Source organism: Malus domestica, chromosome 09 (assembly GCF_042453785.1).
Source record: "Malus domestica chromosome 09, GDT2T_hap1".
In the NCBI taxonomy this organism is placed as follows: domain Eukaryota; kingdom Viridiplantae; phylum Streptophyta; class Magnoliopsida; order Rosales; family Rosaceae; genus Malus; species Malus domestica.
The window spans coordinates 11,781,490-11,801,414 of NC_091669.1; the positions used below are offsets into that span (position 1 = coordinate 11,781,490).

General features: G+C 39.2%; 3 protein-coding genes across 4 annotated transcripts; all 3 read left to right on the forward strand.

The window, feature by feature from the left end:
• The first annotated feature begins 574 nt into the window (after positions 1-574).
• Positions 575-3,772, forward strand: LOC103443200 (phosphatidylglycerophosphate phosphatase 1, chloroplastic/mitochondrial). The gene is made up of 6 exons (XM_029108173.2): positions 575-1,298; positions 1,390-1,467; positions 1,634-1,707; positions 1,804-1,911; positions 2,997-3,109; positions 3,355-3,772. The coding sequence occupies exons 1-6, from the start codon at positions 614-616 to the stop codon at positions 3,461-3,463; spliced, it is 1,167 nt and encodes a 388-aa protein (XP_028964006.1). The 5' UTR covers positions 575-613; the 3' UTR covers positions 3,464-3,772.
• Positions 3,458-7,001, forward strand: LOC114819134 (MDIS1-interacting receptor like kinase 2-like). The gene is made up of 5 exons (XM_070804644.1): positions 3,458-3,597; positions 3,903-4,074; positions 4,208-4,493; positions 4,614-6,406; positions 6,534-7,001. The coding sequence occupies exons 4-5, from the start codon at positions 5,461-5,463 to the stop codon at positions 6,896-6,898; spliced, it is 1,311 nt and encodes a 436-aa protein (XP_070660745.1). The 5' UTR covers positions 3,458-3,597; positions 3,903-4,074; positions 4,208-4,493; positions 4,614-5,460; the 3' UTR covers positions 6,899-7,001.
• A 3,812-nt stretch (positions 7,002-10,813) lies between these two features.
• LOC103443202 (MDIS1-interacting receptor like kinase 2-like) lies at positions 10,814-14,850 on the forward strand. Of its 2 annotated transcripts, XM_029108174.2 has the most exons (3): positions 10,814-13,567; positions 13,654-13,984; positions 14,086-14,850. In XM_029108174.2, exons 1-2 carry the CDS (start codon positions 11,047-11,049, stop codon positions 13,953-13,955), a joined length of 2,823 nt encoding a protein of 940 aa, XP_028964007.2. In that variant the 5' UTR covers positions 10,814-11,046; the 3' UTR covers positions 13,956-13,984; positions 14,086-14,850. The 2 variants fall into 2 exon arrangements, with proteins under 2 accessions (XP_028964007.2, XP_008380223.3); XM_008382001.4 differs by having other exon boundaries at positions 13,654-14,850.
• The last annotated feature ends 5,075 nt before the right edge of the window (positions 14,851-19,925 follow it).

Sequence of the window (19,925 nt, forward strand, 5' to 3'; positions counted from 1 at the left end):
TGTGAAGATTCCTAAAATCCCCACAATTTGAATCCGGATGGGATCCAATTCACTCAATCCATAAATGGTCGTTTATGTACATGTTATATTCGTTAAAAAAAACATCTTATTTTCATTATATCTCGTCTCTTAATGGTTTTAGGCACTTTGATGTTTCTTTGAAAGGTTTCGTTATTGATAGATATATAATCAACATTGTGTGGTCCTTTCTAAAAGTTTCATTTCAACTGGCATATAGGGAGTTACTTGGAAAAAAAAAATAAAATAAAAAGTTAATCATCAAAGCAAGTGGCCATTTACAACAATACTGGAAGGGAGTTGAGCTTTGCATGATGATGTGGGTTCAAATTTTATCGATGGTTAATCTCTAGCCTTTAACCTAACAAAATCAGTCGTTTAACCAAAAAAAAAAAAAAAAAAGTTAAAATCATCAAAATTCATGGGCTAAATGTGTAATTAACAAAAAAATAAAAGAAAAGAAGTGGGTAGCATTGTATGGGCTCTCACATTGATTGGCAGCACAGCCTTTTGGGCTTTTGTGGCTAACCAAGTGTCCCTAAGATCCATTAAGAATGACACACATCGTGTTATCCCTAAAAACTAACAAGTAGAAATGCAGTCGACCTCATCAGCTCCATTGCCAAAATGCTCTAACCCTCTCTCCCTTAACCACTTCCACTTCCACTTCCACCATCGAAACCCTCGCAAAACCCTCAACTTCCTTCTCCTCCCCCCTAAACCCCAAACCCACTGCACCAACCACTGCGCCCTTTCCATCTCTCACACCCACAGTTGCAGCAGAGAGCACCAGAACCAGAGCCAGAAGCACATCAATGGCGATTCCGACCCCTATCAGAACGATATGTTGTTTCTGCAATTGAACCCCTCAGGAGACACCGAAGACGCCGGTAACCAAAGCCCAGAAGCCCCAAACGAAAAACGAGGGCGAGATCAAAGAGAGAGCGAAGCCGATAATTCCGAGGGACTTTCGACAAACATGTGGTGGGCAGACGTGAAAGCCGCATTGGGACAAAGGTTCAACTTTGGAGCCATGGTTCGTTCAGCCATGGTGCTCACGAAAGACAAGCACTTGGTGCTGCCTCATGTTTCTGTGCCTGATATAAGGTACATTGATTGGCCTGAGTTGCATAGAAGGGGTTTCAAGGGTGTTGTGTTTGATAAGGATAATACTATCACTGCACCTTATTCCTTGACGCTTTGGGGTCCTCTTGGGTCTTCATTGGAGCAGTGCAAATCCGTTTTTGGACCTGATATCGCGGTATTCAGTAACTCGGCTGGTAATTTTTGGCAGAACCCATTTGGAAAATTTGATGTTTTGTTGTTGGTTATGTTTATTTGTCAAAGTAAAGATTTTGGTTTCATGGTTAGGGCTTTATGAGTATGACCATGATGGTTCAAGAGCTAGGGAACTTGAAGGGGCTATTGGAATTAAAGTCATAAGACATAGTAAGTATTTTGTTATTTCTTTATTTGTGCTGCAAAGTTTTTGAATTTTTTACCTTTTTAAATACCAAACTCCATTTGAAAATGGCAGGTTGGTTAAATACAAATTTTCATAGGAATTACAGAGCTTATGTCCTATTGATGTGGGTATTTCTATCTTATGTTATAGGAGTGAAGAAACCTGCCGGAACAGCTGAAGAGATCGAGAAGCATTTTGGTTGTAAATCGTCACACCTTATTATGGTAGATAAGATTCATAGACATCTTGGATTGTTTAATTTGATCTTTGTCTGGATTACAATGACTAAATGACTCATGGGATATTTTCGTCTGTTGCAGGTGGGTGATCGGCCCTTAACTGATATTGTCTATGGTAATCAAAATGGATTTCTAACTATTTTAACCGAACCGTTGAGTCTCAACGAGGAACCGTTCATTGTTAGGCAGGTTGGTTTTGTTTCTTCTCAAAATACTTTTCGTACTCTGAAAGTGAATGCTGTGTCATTTTCTCTTTTCCAAACAAAAGATGTTATAATATCTGATGAGGCAGTTGGTGCAAATGGTTGGCTCTTCCTGAATTGAGGAAACGAAAAATCAGTCTGCTAAGCTTAATTTGGGAAATGCCTAGTTTGTGGTGTCAGTAGTTATCCTTCATTTGTCCATACTTTTATCCTTGTGATTTAGGATAGTACAGAATCCTCTTATGAGCTGTCTTGTAGGGTAGGGATGGTGGAAAAACCCAGGTTGTAGCAAACCAAATATGAAGAAGATAAGGAGGGAAAATCAAACTAAACAAATCACCCCAAAGAAAGAATAAAAAGGACCATCCAATAGTGTAGACTTCAAAAGGAAAAAAAAAAGATTCTTCGGACTCATACGAGAATGTCTTGTGGTCTCACCTTTCAAAAGTTTGACTTTTAGGTTCTGCAAGTTCACTCAAACAAGCGCAAATGAGCAGCTCCCAAATTTCCGAACTTGTCATGAGTCATTCTGCCCAATTTGTGCCAATTTGAGAGTGATTTGAAAACAGACCATGCAAACAGAAAGCCACTTCAAATAATGGAAAAGCATCCCTCTTGGGGAATCAAGGACTCAGAATCTTGTTCTTTAGAAATAACAATGGCGCAAAGGCCTTAAAAAACTGCCTAGACGGATTCATCTAACACTGGTGTTGCCTGAGATACATTCCGACCAAGTTTTCTGCCATGTCCACTTCAGACTTGTAATCACACACAAACTTCAAAGACACCTTATAAAACTACCAATCTTGACATGGGAACCCCTTTGGAATATGGCACAGCAACGGTCACCATCTTAGTAAAGTGGCTAGGCTGTTGCGTTGTTTTAGATTTGTACCTTGGGCAAGGATGATGCAAAATACATGAATTTTTATTTCTTCAGAATTTAGACTTTTTTTTGTATTATATACTTTGGATTGTATCTACGCTATAGTTTATGTTTTTATGTTTTCGGAATTAAAGGTCTAAAGTTTCTGTTATTTGTCTCTGAACATTTACTTGTAACAATTGCAGGTGAGGAAACTGGAAACAGCCCTTGTGAATCATAGGTTTAAGAGAGGGTTAAAGCCCACCAGTCATAGGCTGTTGCCTGACGGCAAGCAGTGTGTGAAACATCCGCCACCGCTGTAAGAATTATTATCGATATAATTCAAAAACAAAGTTCTTCCATCGGTCCTAGTGATCTTGTTAGTTTGAGTCAAAGCAATGAGAAAATATTTATTTTCTTTCTCCAGCTTTCTCCAGTAAATTGAGTAATATTTTAACCTTTGCTTCGTGAAAAAAAAAAAAAGAACTAACAATTAGCAATTCAACCCACTAACGCTATCGTTTGTTAAAAAAAATGTGCTGGGGGTTGTGAAATAAATTGAAGAGCATATATAGTGAGCATGGCGGTGTCTGGAGCCATCACTGGAGCGTGCAAGAGGAGGATGGTTGAGCGACCGATTGAATGCAAATCCTCGTTGGTGCTGTGGTCATAACTGGATATCGAACCTCATTGTTGCTCAGTCCTCCGTGTCTTCAACTCGAATATCAGGAACGTCCAAGAACAAAACCATCCTCAGATCTTAAAAACAAGGGTGTCTTCTCTAGGGTCAGCTATCAAGGCCAACTTGTAAGCAGCTCTCTTCCCTTGATTTAAGAATTAGATTAGGCACCTAAGTTTGTCTGGTCACATGGTTCCTGTCGGCTGCTTGTAGCCATCTCCATCTCTCCTTCTCCTCCCCTCTTTCATATATACTTGGGCCTCTTGTACAATGAATATATATGAAATACATTACAATTTAAAACCGGAAAATCTGCAAAAACAGATGATCATGTCAATGGTAGATAAAATTCTCCATTGTAATATCAACATGTTCCGAATCTTGTTCATCCCTGTCGTCATGACCCATGTTTCGATTTCTTCTGTGGAAATAGCAACTTCTGTGTCTTTAACAGCAACAGAAGGACGAGAAGCGGTGGCTCTTCCAAAATGGAAGGATAGCCTTGACAACCAAAGGCAATCTCTTATGTCTTCGTGGTTCGGAAAGAAGTCCTTGCAGCTGGAGAGGAATAGCTTGCAATGAATTCAGGAGCAGCGGCTTAAGAGGTACACTCCATGCTTTCAGCTTTTCGTCATTCCCTTCTCTACTAAGTCTTGATCTCAGCCACAACTCTTTCTATGGACATATTTCCTCCGGCATAGCTAACCTTTCTAGTCTCATCAACCTTGATTTGAGTAGAAATCAACTCGCTGGAATATTACCATCTGAATTAGGCCTGATGACGAGTCTTCACGTGCTTTATCTGCATGATAATGGCATAAATGGATCAATTCCTCAAGAAATAGGATCACTCAGCTCACTCCAAAAGCTAGGGTTGGGCAGAAACAGCCTCACGGGTCCAATCCCAGCCTCCCTATGGAAGTTGGGCAACTTGTCCGCACTATACTTGTACCAAAATAAACTCACCGGAACAGTTCAGTAGGAAAATCTTAAATCTCTTAACCAGCAGCACTTGCAAATGAAGGTTCGATTCCTCCATCCATAGGAAACCTCGTCAATTTGACGATTTTAGCGCTTCTTCTGAATAATTTTTATGGATCCATTCCTTCAACTTTCGGAAACCTGACCAAGCTTACCTTATTAGATGTGCAGCAAAACCAATTGACTGGCCACATACCACCAGAAATTGGAAAGCTCAAATTGCTTACCAAACTAGGATTGTTCATAAACCATCTTAGTGGCACCATTCCTCGAGAACTAAAGAATCTTACAAATCTGATAAACTTGGGGGTGTCCAGCAACATGTTGTCTGGCTATCTTCCCCAAGACATTTGCTCTAGTGGACTACTTGTAAATTTTACAGCAAATGACAATTATTTCATTGGCTCTGTCCCGAAAAGTTTAAGAAATTGCTCCAGTTTGTACAGAGTGAGGCTTGATGGAAACCGGTTATCACGAAACCTATCCGAAGACCTTGGTGTTTATCCAAACTGAAATTACATTGATTTGAGCCATAACAATTTCTATGGGGAACTTTCTCAGAACTGGGGGCAGTGCCAAAGTCTGCAAAGCTTGAAAATCTCCCAAAACAGAATTTCCGGAGGTATTCCTCCTCAGCTTGGGGAAGCGGTGCAGCTTCGAGTACTTGACCTCTCCTCAAATTATCTAGTTGGGACTATTCCAAAGGAACTGGGGAGATTAGTATCACTGTTTGACCTTAACCTGGGTGGTAATGAACTTTCAGGCAGTATTCCGTGGGGAATTGGAATGTTATCCAATCTTTAAGAAATTAACATGGCAGCAAACAATATCCTGAGCAACTATATCAGTGCTCAAAGTTACTGAACGTAAATTTGAGCGTAAATGGATTCATAGAGAGTCTTCCTTCTCAGATTGGGAGCTTACAATCTCTTCAGGTTCTAGATGTCAGTCATAAATCACTTAGAGGAGAGATACCGCCGCAGTTTGAAGAACTGGAGAGCTTAGAAGCAATGAATCTGTCTCACAATGAGCTCTCTGGTTCCTTCCCATCCAGTTTTGGTAATATGTTACACTTGACTGCTATTGACGTATCCTACAATCAACTGGAGGGTCTTCTTCCGAACATCAAAGACTTCAACGAGGCTCCAGTCGAAGCTTTAGAGAATAGCAAGGGCTTTTGTTGTAATGCCACTGGCCTGAAGCCGTGCCAATCTACCATAAGAAACACGAAAAAGAACAATAATAACATCATTATAATTGCAGCCCTCATTTCAGGAATTCTGTTTCTTGGGTTCATTGTAGTTGGGATTCTCTCCATTCGGCGCCCGCACCAGACTGTAAGAGAACAGCAAATGCAAAGAGAAACACAAACAGAAAATCTCTTTACAATTTGGAGCTATGATGGAAGATTGATGTATGAGGACATCGTTGCAGCTACAGAGGAATTTGACTCTAAACATTGTGTAGGAGCAGGGGCCCATGCAAATGTTTATAAATCTAAGTTGCAAACAGGCCAGATTGTTGCAGTGAAGAAACTTCATACTCTGCAGGAGGGTAGGATAGCAAATCCGAAGGCTTTTAAGAGAGATTCATGCTCTCTCAGAAATCCGCCATCGCAACATTGTGAAGCTCTATGGCTTTTGCGCACATCCACGGCACTCATTCTTGGTTTACCAGTTTCTGGAAGGGGGAAGCTTAGAAGAAACAATGACAACGAAGCAACTATGTTTGAATGGATTTCAAGGATTAACCTTGTCAAAAGCGTGGCAAATGCTTTATCCTACATGCACCATGACTGCTTGCCTCCAATTGTTCACCGAGACATATCAAGCAAGAACATCTTGCTGGATTTGGAACATGCTGCTTACGTCTCTGATTTCGGCACAGCTAGAATTTTGAAGCCTGGCTCTTCCAATTGGACTTCATTTGCAGGCACATTTGGATACACTGCTCCAGGTAGTTTTCCGGTTGTTATAATTTGTCACGGTAACCATATAATATCTAGGCGAATGCAATAACAGTTGCGTCCCTGGTTTTGTTTTTTTTTTGGACTAGAGTTTTGAGTTGCTTGTTGGGTTTGCAGAGTTTGCATACACAATGGAGGTGAATGAGAAATGTGATGTTTATAGCTTTGGAGTGTCAACTTTAGAAGTGATCATGGGAAAGCATCCGGGAGATCTCATGATCGCAGTTCTGTCCTCGACAACATCAACCGTGCTTAATACACTGCTGACGGATGTTTTGGAACAAAGACCTTCAACTCCAAGAGATCAAGTTGCAGACAAAGTGGCGTTTGTTGTGAAGATTGCTTTTTCATGCCTGCAAGCCAACCCACAATCTCGGCCAACCATGCAACAAGTTTCCCAGGAGCTAACAAATATTCCAAGGGCTTCTTTACCATTCTCATTTGATAAGATCACCTTGGGACATCTTGTGAACAATGTTTAATTTCCTTAGTATCTGCATCAAATATTTCCCACAAACTTAAGATTGTGTATTGAACCGTAACTTATTTCGCTTTCTTTGACCGTATAGTAATTTCTTTCAAGAACTTGGAGGGCATTATACTGTTGTTTGTATACGGCTTATGTATATTGTCTGATTAGTGTCTCTCAACTGCATTATTGCTTAAAAGTTTGTAACCGGTTCTAAAATTTGTTCATATTTTCCCAATTCCCATGGGGTGAAGCGTATTGTTGATATATTGGAATAAAAACATTTACCAGTCCCAATCGTGCTTTTGGTTTTACAATATTTTAACCAATGAGAGAAAATACAACATTCCCCCCCAATGGAGTGAGTAATCTTTAACACAATCTGGCTTCACAAATGGGAAAAGAGAACACAACAATTGAAGTTGAAATTTTTGGGCCATTCCAATTTAACCTTTGACTAAAGGTGACTGATATTTTGTATATACTAATTTTGATAAATACGACTGTTTATGCAGGGGGCTTTTTGGCACTTAAAATAGTACATGCTGAGAAAAAGGTTAAGAAAAGCCCAAGGAAGATCAAGGCCAAGTGAATTTAAAAAGAGGCATTTTTGAGCACTATGATCGATCGTTCGCAAGTCTGGTATGACTAAATAGCATAAAGCACTTTTCAACCGATACAAGCATGTGGGCAAACTAACAACTTTAGGGCACAAAACTCCAAGAACAAGCCTACTTAGACACTAACCTAGGCCACATGTCGGTCACCAACGAAGACAGAAACCTATGAAGGGATGTAAGGCTCCCGAACCATTGTTCGAAAGGAAAATCATTGACTAGTCAAGGCCGAGCTTAGTGATCAGTATGCGTTGGCCCAAAAAAATATGTAATCCCAGTTGAGCTACCATCACCTCATCGCCACTTGTCAACTGATGTGCGAAATGATAGTTAGCATGCCAGTTTACATAGATAGCTCATTTAATGCCAGAATAATAAAGTAGGTGAGCCCATGACTTTGTTGGGCTCATTGAAGGCCTTTTGGGGGGGGGGGGGGGGGTTGTAACGTGTCGGACGATTGAGGAAAGATAGAATTTTTACTATAGCCGAGTGCTTCTTGCAATCATCAAGTCAATATATATTCCAAGCGCCACTGTTGATGTACCCAGTTTGAGAGTTTAACCACTTAAAATCTTGAGTCAATTATTTTCATAGCTTTAAACACGAATCCATCAAGAGTCAATTGTTCTAGTTTGTTAACCAAAAAATTTTGAGCGTTAACAAATAACGACACAAAGATTGACGTATAAGCAGAAGTTTGTGGAAGAAGAAATAAAATTATGAAAGATCGGATCACATTATTTTCAAACTCATGCGTAGAACTTGGAATAATCCCAAAAAAGTGATGTCGCTGGATCACCAAAGAGATAGGTATCGTGTTTGTGGTTATAGTTCTCATACATTTTTAGTCAAATAGATTGTGTTCGAGTTGGGCAAAAGGTCACACAACACAAGATATATTTTCCACCATGCTTTCATTACCCATGTTCTGGCCTCCTCTATTGACTCTAACCCGGCAGTAAACCGTTTCTCACCTTGAGGTGACTCATTCAACAACCTGTATTGAATCATTCGATATTATACCCATACATAACATTAATCATTATAATACAAACTATACGGCTAGATTTAAAAACATCTAATAGTAGTTTAATTAAATTAATTAATAAATTTAAAATATAAGCTTAAAACTAATAAATTATTGAGGGGCTATGTTTTGCTTCTTTGAGTGGAGAAGACATGATTATGGCCTGATACTGTTTATTTTACAATAAATTTCAATAGAGCTATAATTCTGAACGCGATTAAGTTTAACCATTTCGGTTGGAGATGACTAAGCTGCTCGTTATGTGGACTTTGGCGCATTGCATGTTACACTTAACCTATAGCTTTGATGCCATTTGTTAAGAGCTCATGGATAGAGGAACAACTTCATTTGTGCAGTGGGGCTTCATTTGGGCAATGGGCCCTATCTCTATCCTCACTCTTATGAACATACCCACCTTTCCTTTGCATTTTGGTTCATTTGGCTCTATGTGTGACAACATTATAATTTTTTATTGGACTATCCTCCAAGTCTAATCATGTGACGCTCGTACAAATTTCTCTTCAAATTCTATTTAAAAACCGGAAACTTAGCTCTTAAACAATCTTAAGTTATGCCCTAACATATTTGTTGCCGGGTTTGCACGTTATGATTGTCTTGTTGGAAATTTTGAGTAGAAATTTCATTATTCTATATTGGTCATTGTCAAAATGTTTCCTCACTTTATAAGGCTTTGTCCCTTATAGAAAGTGATTGGAGTGATGGACCTTAAAGAATAAAATTGAGCTCACCTTTGGAATTAGGCTTTGGAATGTACTAATTAATTGATAACTAATAGATAATTCATTATTAAAAGATGGGCCATGAGCCTTGGGGCTCATGCTCTAATAATTAAATTATTTAATTAATTATATAATTTAATTAATTATCTTTAATTATTTTCGAATTTAATTAATTAATTATTTTTTTACCAACAGACTCATTTTTCAGATGAAGTCTAAAGTGTGGTGAAAGAACGCAGAGAGCAAACACCTCTCTGAGAAGATGTCTCCCAACAGATGCATCCCTTCACCATACCTGTTGCAAACATGCATAATCATATTATATATATATATCCATCTGCATGACATTTAGAACACAAAAAAACATAATTCTCCTTCTACAATCCAAAGCATTCTTACTGAGAGAACCACAAAGAAATTCGCCAAAGTTAAGTTTTCCGGTACTGGAATTTTAACTTGATCGTTGGATCCTGGTGAAGCAGACGTCCGTAGAACTACAAGCACTGAGTATGAACAAAATTTCTGTTTTAAGGACATTGCAGTACACAAGCCTCGATCTTCTATTTATCTGCTTAATTATTATTGCATTCTGTTTATATTCTGTAAAATATTTATTATTAGCAACATAACATGACTTGAAAAACCTGTTTGGCATAAATCATTTCACAGTTCACAATCAGGAAGTAACTTAGATGGTGCAAGTAATGCTAATAAACTTTATATTATAATTAGTTAGACAATTCGAATTTGGCACCTAAGTTCGTGCTCCTACATGTTGAATGTGCTAAAAATTTAAACTTCCAAGCAATTTCTCTGGGTTAATTTTATAAAACCTGATTGGCATAAATCATTTCACAGTTCACACTCGGGAAGTAACTTAGATGGTGCAACTAATGCTAATAAACTTTATATTATAATTAGTTAGACAATTCGAATTTGGCACCTAAGTTGACATAAAGTCAAATGTGAAATGACAAAATCCATTCCTAGACGGCTAAAATTTGAACCTAATCCTTGTCTGTATGCTGATAGGATGACGCTGCTGCGCTTCCCTCAACACACATTTTTTAAGTCAGCGGTTGGTCTTCCGACGAGAATTTTTTATGTTCACACTTTTCTCAGCATTCACAGGAGGACAAGGCAATACTATGCTTGAAACGAACAAACCTGTTTCTTGCGATTAATAAAATAATCAATCATGGACGTGGACCTTGATCATATCGTTATCTTCAATTGAGGATATATTTAAATTTAAAAAAAATGTAAAATACACAATTTTTTTAGTCTTTCACACATATTGTTTATTTTTATTTGTCCATTATCTTAAAAAACTATATCAACAATACTCGAGCACATGACCCCATATGTAGATTAAACTACTTGAGTTACAAATTACATGTGCAATTTTCGTTTTGATGCTTTAAAGCTGAAATGCTAAAATGTGTTTTAGTTTTCTACTTCTAATACAAGTGATATTAGAGAAGATTATAGAACTCGTGATCTCAGATTCATAACATGAATGTTCTTAACTAAAATCCTTTCTTAATTGCAATGAATATGTGTCGTATTAATTTATAATAAATTTATGACCAACAGTGATTCAATCATATAACTACCGACATGTTGGCATTTTCCTAATGGTGCAGCACTGTGCACAAGTCATATACATAATATATTTAGTATATTTTTATATAATAGAGCACCAAACTCTTTCTCAAGACAAAAACCAGCTTAATTTGGCAGATGAGCTTCTTGATCCATCCTGTGGTTTCCAGATATGAAGAAATCCTCACAACTTCAAATTATGTCATCCAAAGAAGAAAAAGCACTTTCTCCCAAAGCTGCTTATTCACAGAATTCACTTCAAGTCATCCCAATTATACTCATTCTCATGTTGGTTTCTTCAGCTTCAACAGCAACAGCAGGACAAGAAGCAGAAGCAGAAGCACTTCGGAATTGGAAAGCTAGCCTTGACAACAACAAAAGCCTCTCTCTCTTGCCTTCATGGATTGGAAACAGCACATGCAATTGGGAAGGAATTTCTTGTAACAATTTTGGAAGCATAACCCAAATAAACCTCACTTCTTCTGGCTTAAGAGGTACACTTCATGCTTTTGGTTTCTCATCTTTTCCAAGTCTCATGAGCCTTAACCTGAGCCACAACACGATTTTTGGAACAATCCCATTGGAGATAGGGTTTTTGAAAAGCCTTCGAACCCTTGATCTTACCGGAAACAACATTAATGGATCCATTCCCCATGAAGTTGGAATGTTAGGCAACTTAACCTCTCTTTCCCTTCATGACAACAAACTATCTGGAAATTTCCCAATAGAAATATGCATGCTGAGTTCGCTCAGTGTGCTTGATGTAGGAATAAACAATCTCACGGGTTCAATTCCAGAAGAAATCGGAAACCTGTCCAGCTTAACTTTTCTGGCCCTTGGTGGCAACAATTTCTCCGGCTCAATTCCTTCCACTATAGGCAACCTGACCAGGCTCAAGGTGTTATATCTGATGGCGAATCAATTAAGTGGAAGTATCCCACCTGAAGTAGGAAAGCTCAAATTTATTACTGATCTAGGATTGGTGGATAATAAACTCAATGGCTCCCTTCCTTCAGAAATGAATAATTTTACATTTCTGAAGCAGTTGTGGTTGAGCAACAACAACTTTTCTGGCAGCATTCCACAAGGCATATGCATCGGCGGAGTACTTGAAACGTTTACAGCACACAGCAATCAGTTCACAGGCCTCATGCCTGGAAGCTTGAGGAACTGCACCAGCTTAGTTCGATTGAGGCTTGAGAGGAACCAGCTGACAGCAAACATAGCGCAAGAGTTTGGCATTTATCCAAAACTAACTTATGTTGATTTGAGTTACAACAGATTTTATGGGGAGCTTTCTGAGAACTGGGGCCAGTGCCAAAACTTACAAAGCTTGAGGCTCAGCAACAACAGAATTTCTGGGGCAGTTCCACGGTTTGAGAGATCAATGCAGCTGCATGTGCTTGTCCTCTCTTCAAATAATCTCACAGGGACAATCCCGATTGAACTAGGGGGGTTGACATTAATGTTCAACCTTAACCTTGGTGATAACAAACTGTCAAGCAGCGTTCCTGTGGAGATTGGAATGCTAACCAATCTACAACATCTTAACTTAGCTGCCAACGATTTCAGTGGACCAATTCCTAAACAATTAGACAGGTGCAGAGAATTGTTGAACTTGAATTTGAGCAGAAACAGATTTGGTGGCAGCATTCCTCCTGAAATAAGCAGCATAGACTCTCTTCAAGTTCTTGATCTGAGTCAAAATTCACTGATGAGTGAAATCCCACCGCAGCTTGGGAATTTGATGAAATTGGAAGCCTTGAATCTCTCCCACAACGAGCTCTCTGGTTCGATCCCATCCACATTCGATAACATGTTGAGCTTGACAGTTGTTGACATGTCATACAATCATTTGGAAGGTCCTCTTCCCAACAACAAAGCGTTCCACGAGGCTTCGACTCTAGCTTTTGCGAATAACACAGGCTTGTGTGGCAATGCAACCGGTTTGAATGTTTGTCCGTCTGAAACAAGAGGGGAGAAAAAGAGCAGCAAATCAGTTATCTTCATTGTACTACTTGTTTTAGGCATCCTGTTTTTTGCATTTGTTGTAACTGGGATTCTTTGCGTGGTCTACTATCCACGGGAAGCACAATTAAATGAAGACCAATTTGCAGTTTGGAGCTATGATGGAAGACTTCAGTATGAAGACATCATTGAAGCCACAGAGGAATTCAACTCCAAATATTGTGTGGGGGTGGGAGGCAATGCAAGTGTTTACAAAGCTGAGCTCCCAACAGGCCGAATTGTTGCGGTGAAGAAACTTCACATGTTGCAGGACAGGGGAGTGGCAAATCTCAAGGCTTTCGAGAGTGAGGTTCGTGCTCTTATAGAAATCCGTCACAGAAACATTTTAAAGCTTTATGGTTTCTGTTTGCATCCGCAACACCCTCTTTTGTTGTACGATTTTGTAGAAGGAGGAAGCTTGGAAAACATACTGACTGACGAAAACCATGCAGTTAAGTTTGGATGGATTGAGAGAGTGAATGTTGTCAAGGATGTTGCTAATGCATTGTCTTATATGCATCATGATTGTTCACCTCCTATAGTACATCGAGACATTTCGAGTAAGAACATCTTGCTGGATTTGGAATATAGAGCTTATGTCTCTGATTTTGGTACAGCTAAGCTCTTGAATCTTGAGACTTCAAATTGGACTTCGTTTGCAGGCACATTTGGATATAGTGCTCCAGGTACTTATTTTCTGCACGAATTTTTCCAGTTAACATGAGTACTATTCCCTGCTTTTATTCATTATGATTTGGTCTTTGTTCTGCAGAGTTAGCATACACGATGGAAGTGAACGAGAAATGCGATGTTTATAGCTTTGGAGTGGTAGCACTAGAAGTGATCATGGGAAAGCATCCCGGAGACCTCCTCTCCTATTTTTTGTCATTGTCTTTAACATCAACACCCGAACCTCTACAACTGAACGATGTCTTAGACAAGAGCCTCCCGCCTCCTGGAAATCATGTTGTCAACAAAGTGATCACCGTTGCAAACCTTGCATTTGCGTGCTTGCGAACGAATCCACAATCTCGACCAACCATGCAACAAATTTCCCGGGAGTTGTTATTTTGAAGGACCATTTTTGACAAAGATGTTTTAAGGCAAACACCTAATTACATAAGCTATGACGAAACTCTATGCTAATAAAGCAAGTCATATTAACATGATGAGAGCCACTCTGATCTCTGTCCGTAACCTGCAGACTGAGAGATCCAGACCGTTCAAGCGAGCACAGAGATGAGATCAAAGGCGCAGAAATGCTCGCAGCTGCTGCAAGCAAAATTCAGAAGATATAATGGGAGCGGTCAGCAGCAGTCTAAGTGGCAGCAGCTCAAGCAGGTAGGCAGCATTGCAAGCCAGCAACACCGCAAGCAGGTAGGTAGCATCGCACACAGGTAAGCAGCATGCCTCGGTGCCCCTAGCGAGCCTATGGTGATGACAGGCTCGCCCCTCTGACGCTCCTCCTACTCTCTTAGCGGCACCAAGTAGGAAGTGTCATGTTGAAGCGTGACCACCGACTTTGCCTTGCTCCGAGTTGGGACGCCGACAGATTCGCCACTTGCAGCGGAGGTCCTGACGCTCCTTCCCTTGGTTGCGAAAGCAACTTGACCGTTCTTGGAAGCTATTGATTTCGAGGGTTGTTTGGATTTCTTGAATGGAGAAAGAGATGAGGGGCAAAGATTTTTGGGTGTGCCAAATTTGTAAAGACGAAATGCCTACAACAAATAACACTACAAAATAATATTTGTATTAGTGAATTTTGGGTTTAGGGTTAGAATCTCTATTTACAAAACTTGAATCATCTGATTCGATCTCCGAAGATGTAAATTGTGTGTGTTATTCATTCTTGATCTTGAATGAACAGATGACACGTGGTTTTGGCTCTTGGCAATGGAGGAACCAGCACATGTAGGGGTGCTTAGTGGTCCTTCACAAGTGTGGTGAATAATGCATAGAGCTTTTTGAAGCTTCCAAGTGTTTGAGAATTTAAGGGGTTTGGGAGCATTAGAGGTTTAACGTCTGAGCGTGAGAATGATTTTCTAGACCTTTCTTTATCTTGGAGCCTTATATTTATAGACTCTCACAAAGCTTTGTCTACGAAATAACTAAGACTTGATTTGTACCTTGGGTCGTGATTTGTGATTTGGCTCAATTAATTAATACTTGATTTAATCAAACAAAAAAAAATCAATATTTTCATTTGATTTAAATGTAAATTTAAATCAAAAATGTAAATTTAAATCAAATAATTCATTTCTACCAAGTGTTGACACATGTCCTCTTGATGACTCATCCGGTTTTGATAAGTCACATATCATGTGTACGATTTGCAAGATATATGATATATGTCATGTAAGTCAAATAATTCATTTTTGCCAAGGGTTGACACGTGTCATCTTGATGACTCGTCCGGTTTTGACAAGTCACATGCCATGTGTACAATTTGTTAGATACATGTCACGTAAATCCTCGCATGTCGAAATTTAATGCGTTGGTGAACATTTATTTTCACCAAAATTTACATGTCTACAGCTTTCTGTGACTGTATAGTAATTTCTCTCAAGAACTTGGAGGGCACTATACCGTTGTTTATGTACACTTACATATATTGTATATTAGTGTCTCCCAACTATATTATTGATAAAAATTTGTAACCGGTTCTAAAACTTGTTCATATCGTCTCAATTCCCATGGGGAGAAGCAGTTTTGTTGGTATATTGGAATAAAAATGTTTACCAGTCCCAATCTTTTTTACCATTTTTAACCAATGAGAGAAAATGCGCAGCGCGGGGATTGAGTAATACCTTAACACAATCTGGCTTCACAAATGTGAAAAGAGATCAACACAATTAAAGTCGAAATTTTTGGGCCATCCCAATTTTCAACTTTTGACTATAGATGAATATGATATTTTCACAAATGTTAAAAGAGATCAACACAATTAAAGTCGAAATTTTTGGGCCATCCCAATTTTTAACTTTTGACTAGAGATGAATATGATATTTAGTAAAGAGTCTATAGACGAATCTGGATCCACGAATCTGGATCCTCTTTGTGAGGATCCTGAAAATCCGTCAATCGTGTTCGTTGATCATACATCGTGTAGTAAAAAATCATATTAAATTTATTTATTTAAAATTAAACATAAATAGTACATGACAAAAATTGAACGGATCCTCAAGATCCTCACAAAGAATATCCGAAAAGGATCCTGTTGGTCTATAGACTAACTTCGATAAATACGACACAGGGATTCACATATAAGCAGAAGTTTGAGGAAGAAGAAATAAAATTATAAATGATCCGAGTGCATTATTTCAAATTCCTGCGTTGAACTTGGAATAATCCAAAAAATAGTGATATGGCCTGACCGCTAAAGTTAAGGCAATTACAATATTTAAAGGCTAAACCCTAATTACACAAGGCTATGACGAAACAATGCTAATAAACCAAGTCATATTTGTTGGAGAATAGAATCTCACATTGGTAAAAAAGAATATACAATTAATATAAGGCAATTTCCAACTAATATTATAAGTGATTAAATTGGAACAACATTGGTGATATTGGTGGTGGACCATGTTTAGACCTATAAAGTTTCACATGATATCAGATAAGGTTATTCTTTCGACACACGTCATTGGCCCGATTTACTGGGTTTAAATTTGCCTCCTTAAGTTGGGATTTCAAAAAATTGCGCTAGCTCCAACTTAAGGAGATTAAATGACTGGACCCTCAAAAAGTTGTGTTGGCCCTAGCACTTGAATGATGATCGGGCTCTCGAAAAGTTGCGCAAGCTTCGATTTAATGACTTGACCAGTTCCCAGTAAATTGGCCACTGTGACTTGGATTGCCCCATGCCTTTCTTGGTTGGACCAGCCCAACCGTCGACTTCCGTCTTCCTGAATTGGGAGAGCAAGAACAAGTCTATTTTCTTGAGATGCGTAGGCTCATCGCATCAAAGCTACCAATCTAAAGTAGTGTGCGTCACTTTATGTACTCAAATTCAAATTTTCTTTTTTGTGCAACTAATGTAACATAGACAATGACTGAAAAGAAACTGGCTTGAGTTTCATAGGAGAGACAAAGTTGTATGGAATGCTGATTTGAGGTCAAAAATTTAATGCATATATTCTTCGTAAACAGACGGGTATAGTATTTCGGTTTATATTTCTCATGCCTTTTAGTCAAATAGATTGTGTTCGAGTTGGACAAAAGTCATACAACACAAGATACAGAAGGCGGGACGACACAATCACGCAAAAACATGACCTATAGGAAGGATCGATGTACAAGAGCACTTACACAATTCCACGATATGTTAATATTCCACCATGCTTTCGAAGCTGATGTTCTCACCGGCCTACTCTATCGACACTGGCAGGGCATGCAGTAACGCTTTTCTCACTTTGAGGCGCCTCATTCACCAACCTGTATTATTGAATGTGTAACAACTTGTTCCGAATGAACGAAAGGGGTATTTTCGTATTTTTCCAAGGTGGGGCCCACCCTTGACTTTTCATAAAGGGATCCACTTCGAAATCCAACACTATAATCCAGAAACCTTAAATTTTTATTTAACCGTCGATTATCATTTACGCTTTATTCTTCTTACTGAATTTCATTTTTAAAATTTTCTTTTTTGAAAACATGATCATCTGGCAGATGTAAGAAGATGAACGGTTCAGATCTTTGATATCACGTTTCGATATTTATGATTAACTGAAATATGAGTCGATGTCATATAGTTTGTAGAAACTTTATAAACATCAAGCAATATTTTCACTAACCGTAAAACTCTGAACATAATATCAACGATCCAAACATTTCATCTTCCTGCATCCTCTAATAGATCATGTTTTCAAAAAAGAAAATCCGAAAAAACAAAATTTGATGAGAAAAATGAAGCGTAAATGTGAATAATAATCAATGGTTAAATTTTGATCTATGATTTATATGATTATAGTGGCGAATTTCGAAGTTAAGCTTTTCATGAAAGTTGTAAAACTTGTCATTACGAGCGTTTATATATTTTTTTCTATATTTTTTTACACTTCTACATTAATTAAAAAACTATTAAAGAAAATGTGCAAGTTTCCAATGTCCTTAATTTTGCAAATTTTTTGAACATTTGATATTTTGTAATGTTCTAATGTTTTTTTATTTATTATGCTCTTATTTTGGGTATGTAAATATATACTTAAAAGAAAAATGCGTTTTTATGTTTTGGATGTGACAATATGGTATGTATATACTTATTTAGTATTATGTTTTTCATTTGATTATTTATTAGTTTAAAATATATTTTCCTTAACCGGTAACGGGTCGGGTCATATTACCTGTTAATATTATCGGGTCAATTTCGAGTCGGGTCATTTTACCCGTTTATTTTAACGGCTAGCTTTCCATTGAGACATTGCACGACATGCTAGGTTTCGGAAAACCTATTTTATTTATCATGCTATATTGTGTTTTCATAAAACCTGTGGGTTAATATGTTGATAACTGTTTTATTATATATATATATATATATATCAACTTGGTCCACTCATGTTTGTTTTGCGCCCCCTTCAGGACTTAGAATCGAGGCGTACAATCCCAGTGTCAGGGCACTTTCGCATCGGCATATTCGAGTCCTCTCAGTGTAGGACACACATTCCTTTATTCATTCAATTTTATATTCTTGCTTTTAGTGTTCTAGATTAGATGTGTGCTCTGAACACGTTCATAAATTGCATATTAATTATATTTAAATTCTTTTATCTTATTCATATTGTGACATCCCACATCGCCCAGGGGAGTAATCCTTAAATGTATATTCTCATCCCTACCTAACACGAGGCCTTTTGGGAGCTCACTGGCTTCGGAGTTCATCGGAACTCGGAAGTTAAGCGAGTAGCGCACAAGAGCACTCCCATGATGGGTGACCCACTGGGAAGTTCTTGTGTGAGTTCCCAGAAACAAAACCATGATGACGTGGTCGGGGCCCAAAGCGGACAATATCGTTCTATGGTGGTGGACGGGCCCGGGATGTGGTGGACCTTGGGCCGAGATGTGACAATTTGGTATCAGAGCCTAACCCTGGCCGTGGTGTGCCGACGAGGACGTCGGGCCCCTAAAATGGGTGGATTGTGACATCCCACGTAGCCTAGGGGAGTGATCCTTAAATGTATATTACCATCCTTACCTAGCACGAGGCTTTTTGGGAGCTCACTGGCTTCGGGTTTTGTCGAAACTCTGAAGTTAAGCGAGAAGGTGGACAGAGCACTTTCATGATGGGTGACCCATTAGGAAGTTGCTCGTGAGTTCCTAGAAACAAAACCATGAGGGTGTGGTCGGGGCCCAAAGAGGACAATATCGTGTTACGGTGGTGGAACGGGCCCGGGATGTGGTGGATGTGGTGGACCCGGGTCGAGATGTGACAATGGTATCAGAGCCAATCCTTGGCCGGAAGTGTGCCGACGAGGACGTCGAGCCCCTAAAGGGGGTGGATTATGACATCCCACATCGTCCAGGGGAGTGATCCTTAAATGTATATTCCCATCCCTACCTAACACGAGGTCTTTTGGGAGCTCACTAGCTTCGGAGTTCATCGGAACTTGAAAGTTAAGCGAGTAGCGCACGAGAGCACTCCCAGGATGGGTGACCCACTGGGAAGTTGCTCGTGAGTTCCTAAAAACAAAACCGTGAGGGAATGGTAAGCCCAAAGTGGACAATATCGTGCTACAATGGTGGAACGGGCCCGGGATGTGATGGACCCGGGTCGAGATGTGACAATGGTATCAGAGCCAATCCCTAGCCGGAAGTGTGCAAACGAGGACGTTGGGCCCCTGAGAGGGGTGGATTGTAACATCCCACATCGCCTAGGGGAGTGATCCTTAAATGTATATTCCCATCCCTACCTAGCACGAGGCCTTTTGGGAGCTCACTGGCTTCAGGTTTCGTCGGAACTCCGAAGTTAAGCGAGAATGTGGCCAGAGCACTCTCATGATGGGTGACCCACTGGGAAGTTGCTCGTGAGTTCCCAGAAACAAAACCATG

Bases quoted from the DNA above. Each gene is read 5' to 3' on its own strand.
- LOC103443202 (XM_008382001.4), top strand. From the start codon at position 11,047: ATGAAGAAATCCTCACAACTTCAAATTATGTCATCCAAAGAAGAAAAA. The intron at 13,568-13,653 runs GTACTTATTTTC...TTTGTTCTGCAG, and splicing joins ATTTGGATATAGTGCTCCAG to AGTTAGCATACACGATGGAA.
- LOC114819134 (XM_070804644.1), top strand. From the start codon at position 5,461: ATGAATCTGTCTCACAATGAGCTCTCTGGTTCCTTCCCATCCAGTTTT. The intron at 6,407-6,533 runs GTAGTTTTCCGG...TTGGGTTTGCAG, and splicing joins ATTTGGATACACTGCTCCAG to AGTTTGCATACACAATGGAG.
- LOC103443200 (XM_029108173.2), top strand. From the start codon at position 614: ATGCAGTCGACCTCATCAGCTCCATTGCCAAAATGCTCTAACCCTCTC. The intron at 1,708-1,803 runs GTAGATAAGATT...CGTCTGTTGCAG, and splicing joins AATCGTCACACCTTATTATG to GTGGGTGATCGGCCCTTAAC. The intron at 1,912-2,996 runs GTTGGTTTTGTT...TAACAATTGCAG, and splicing joins AACCGTTCATTGTTAGGCAG to GTGAGGAAACTGGAAACAGC.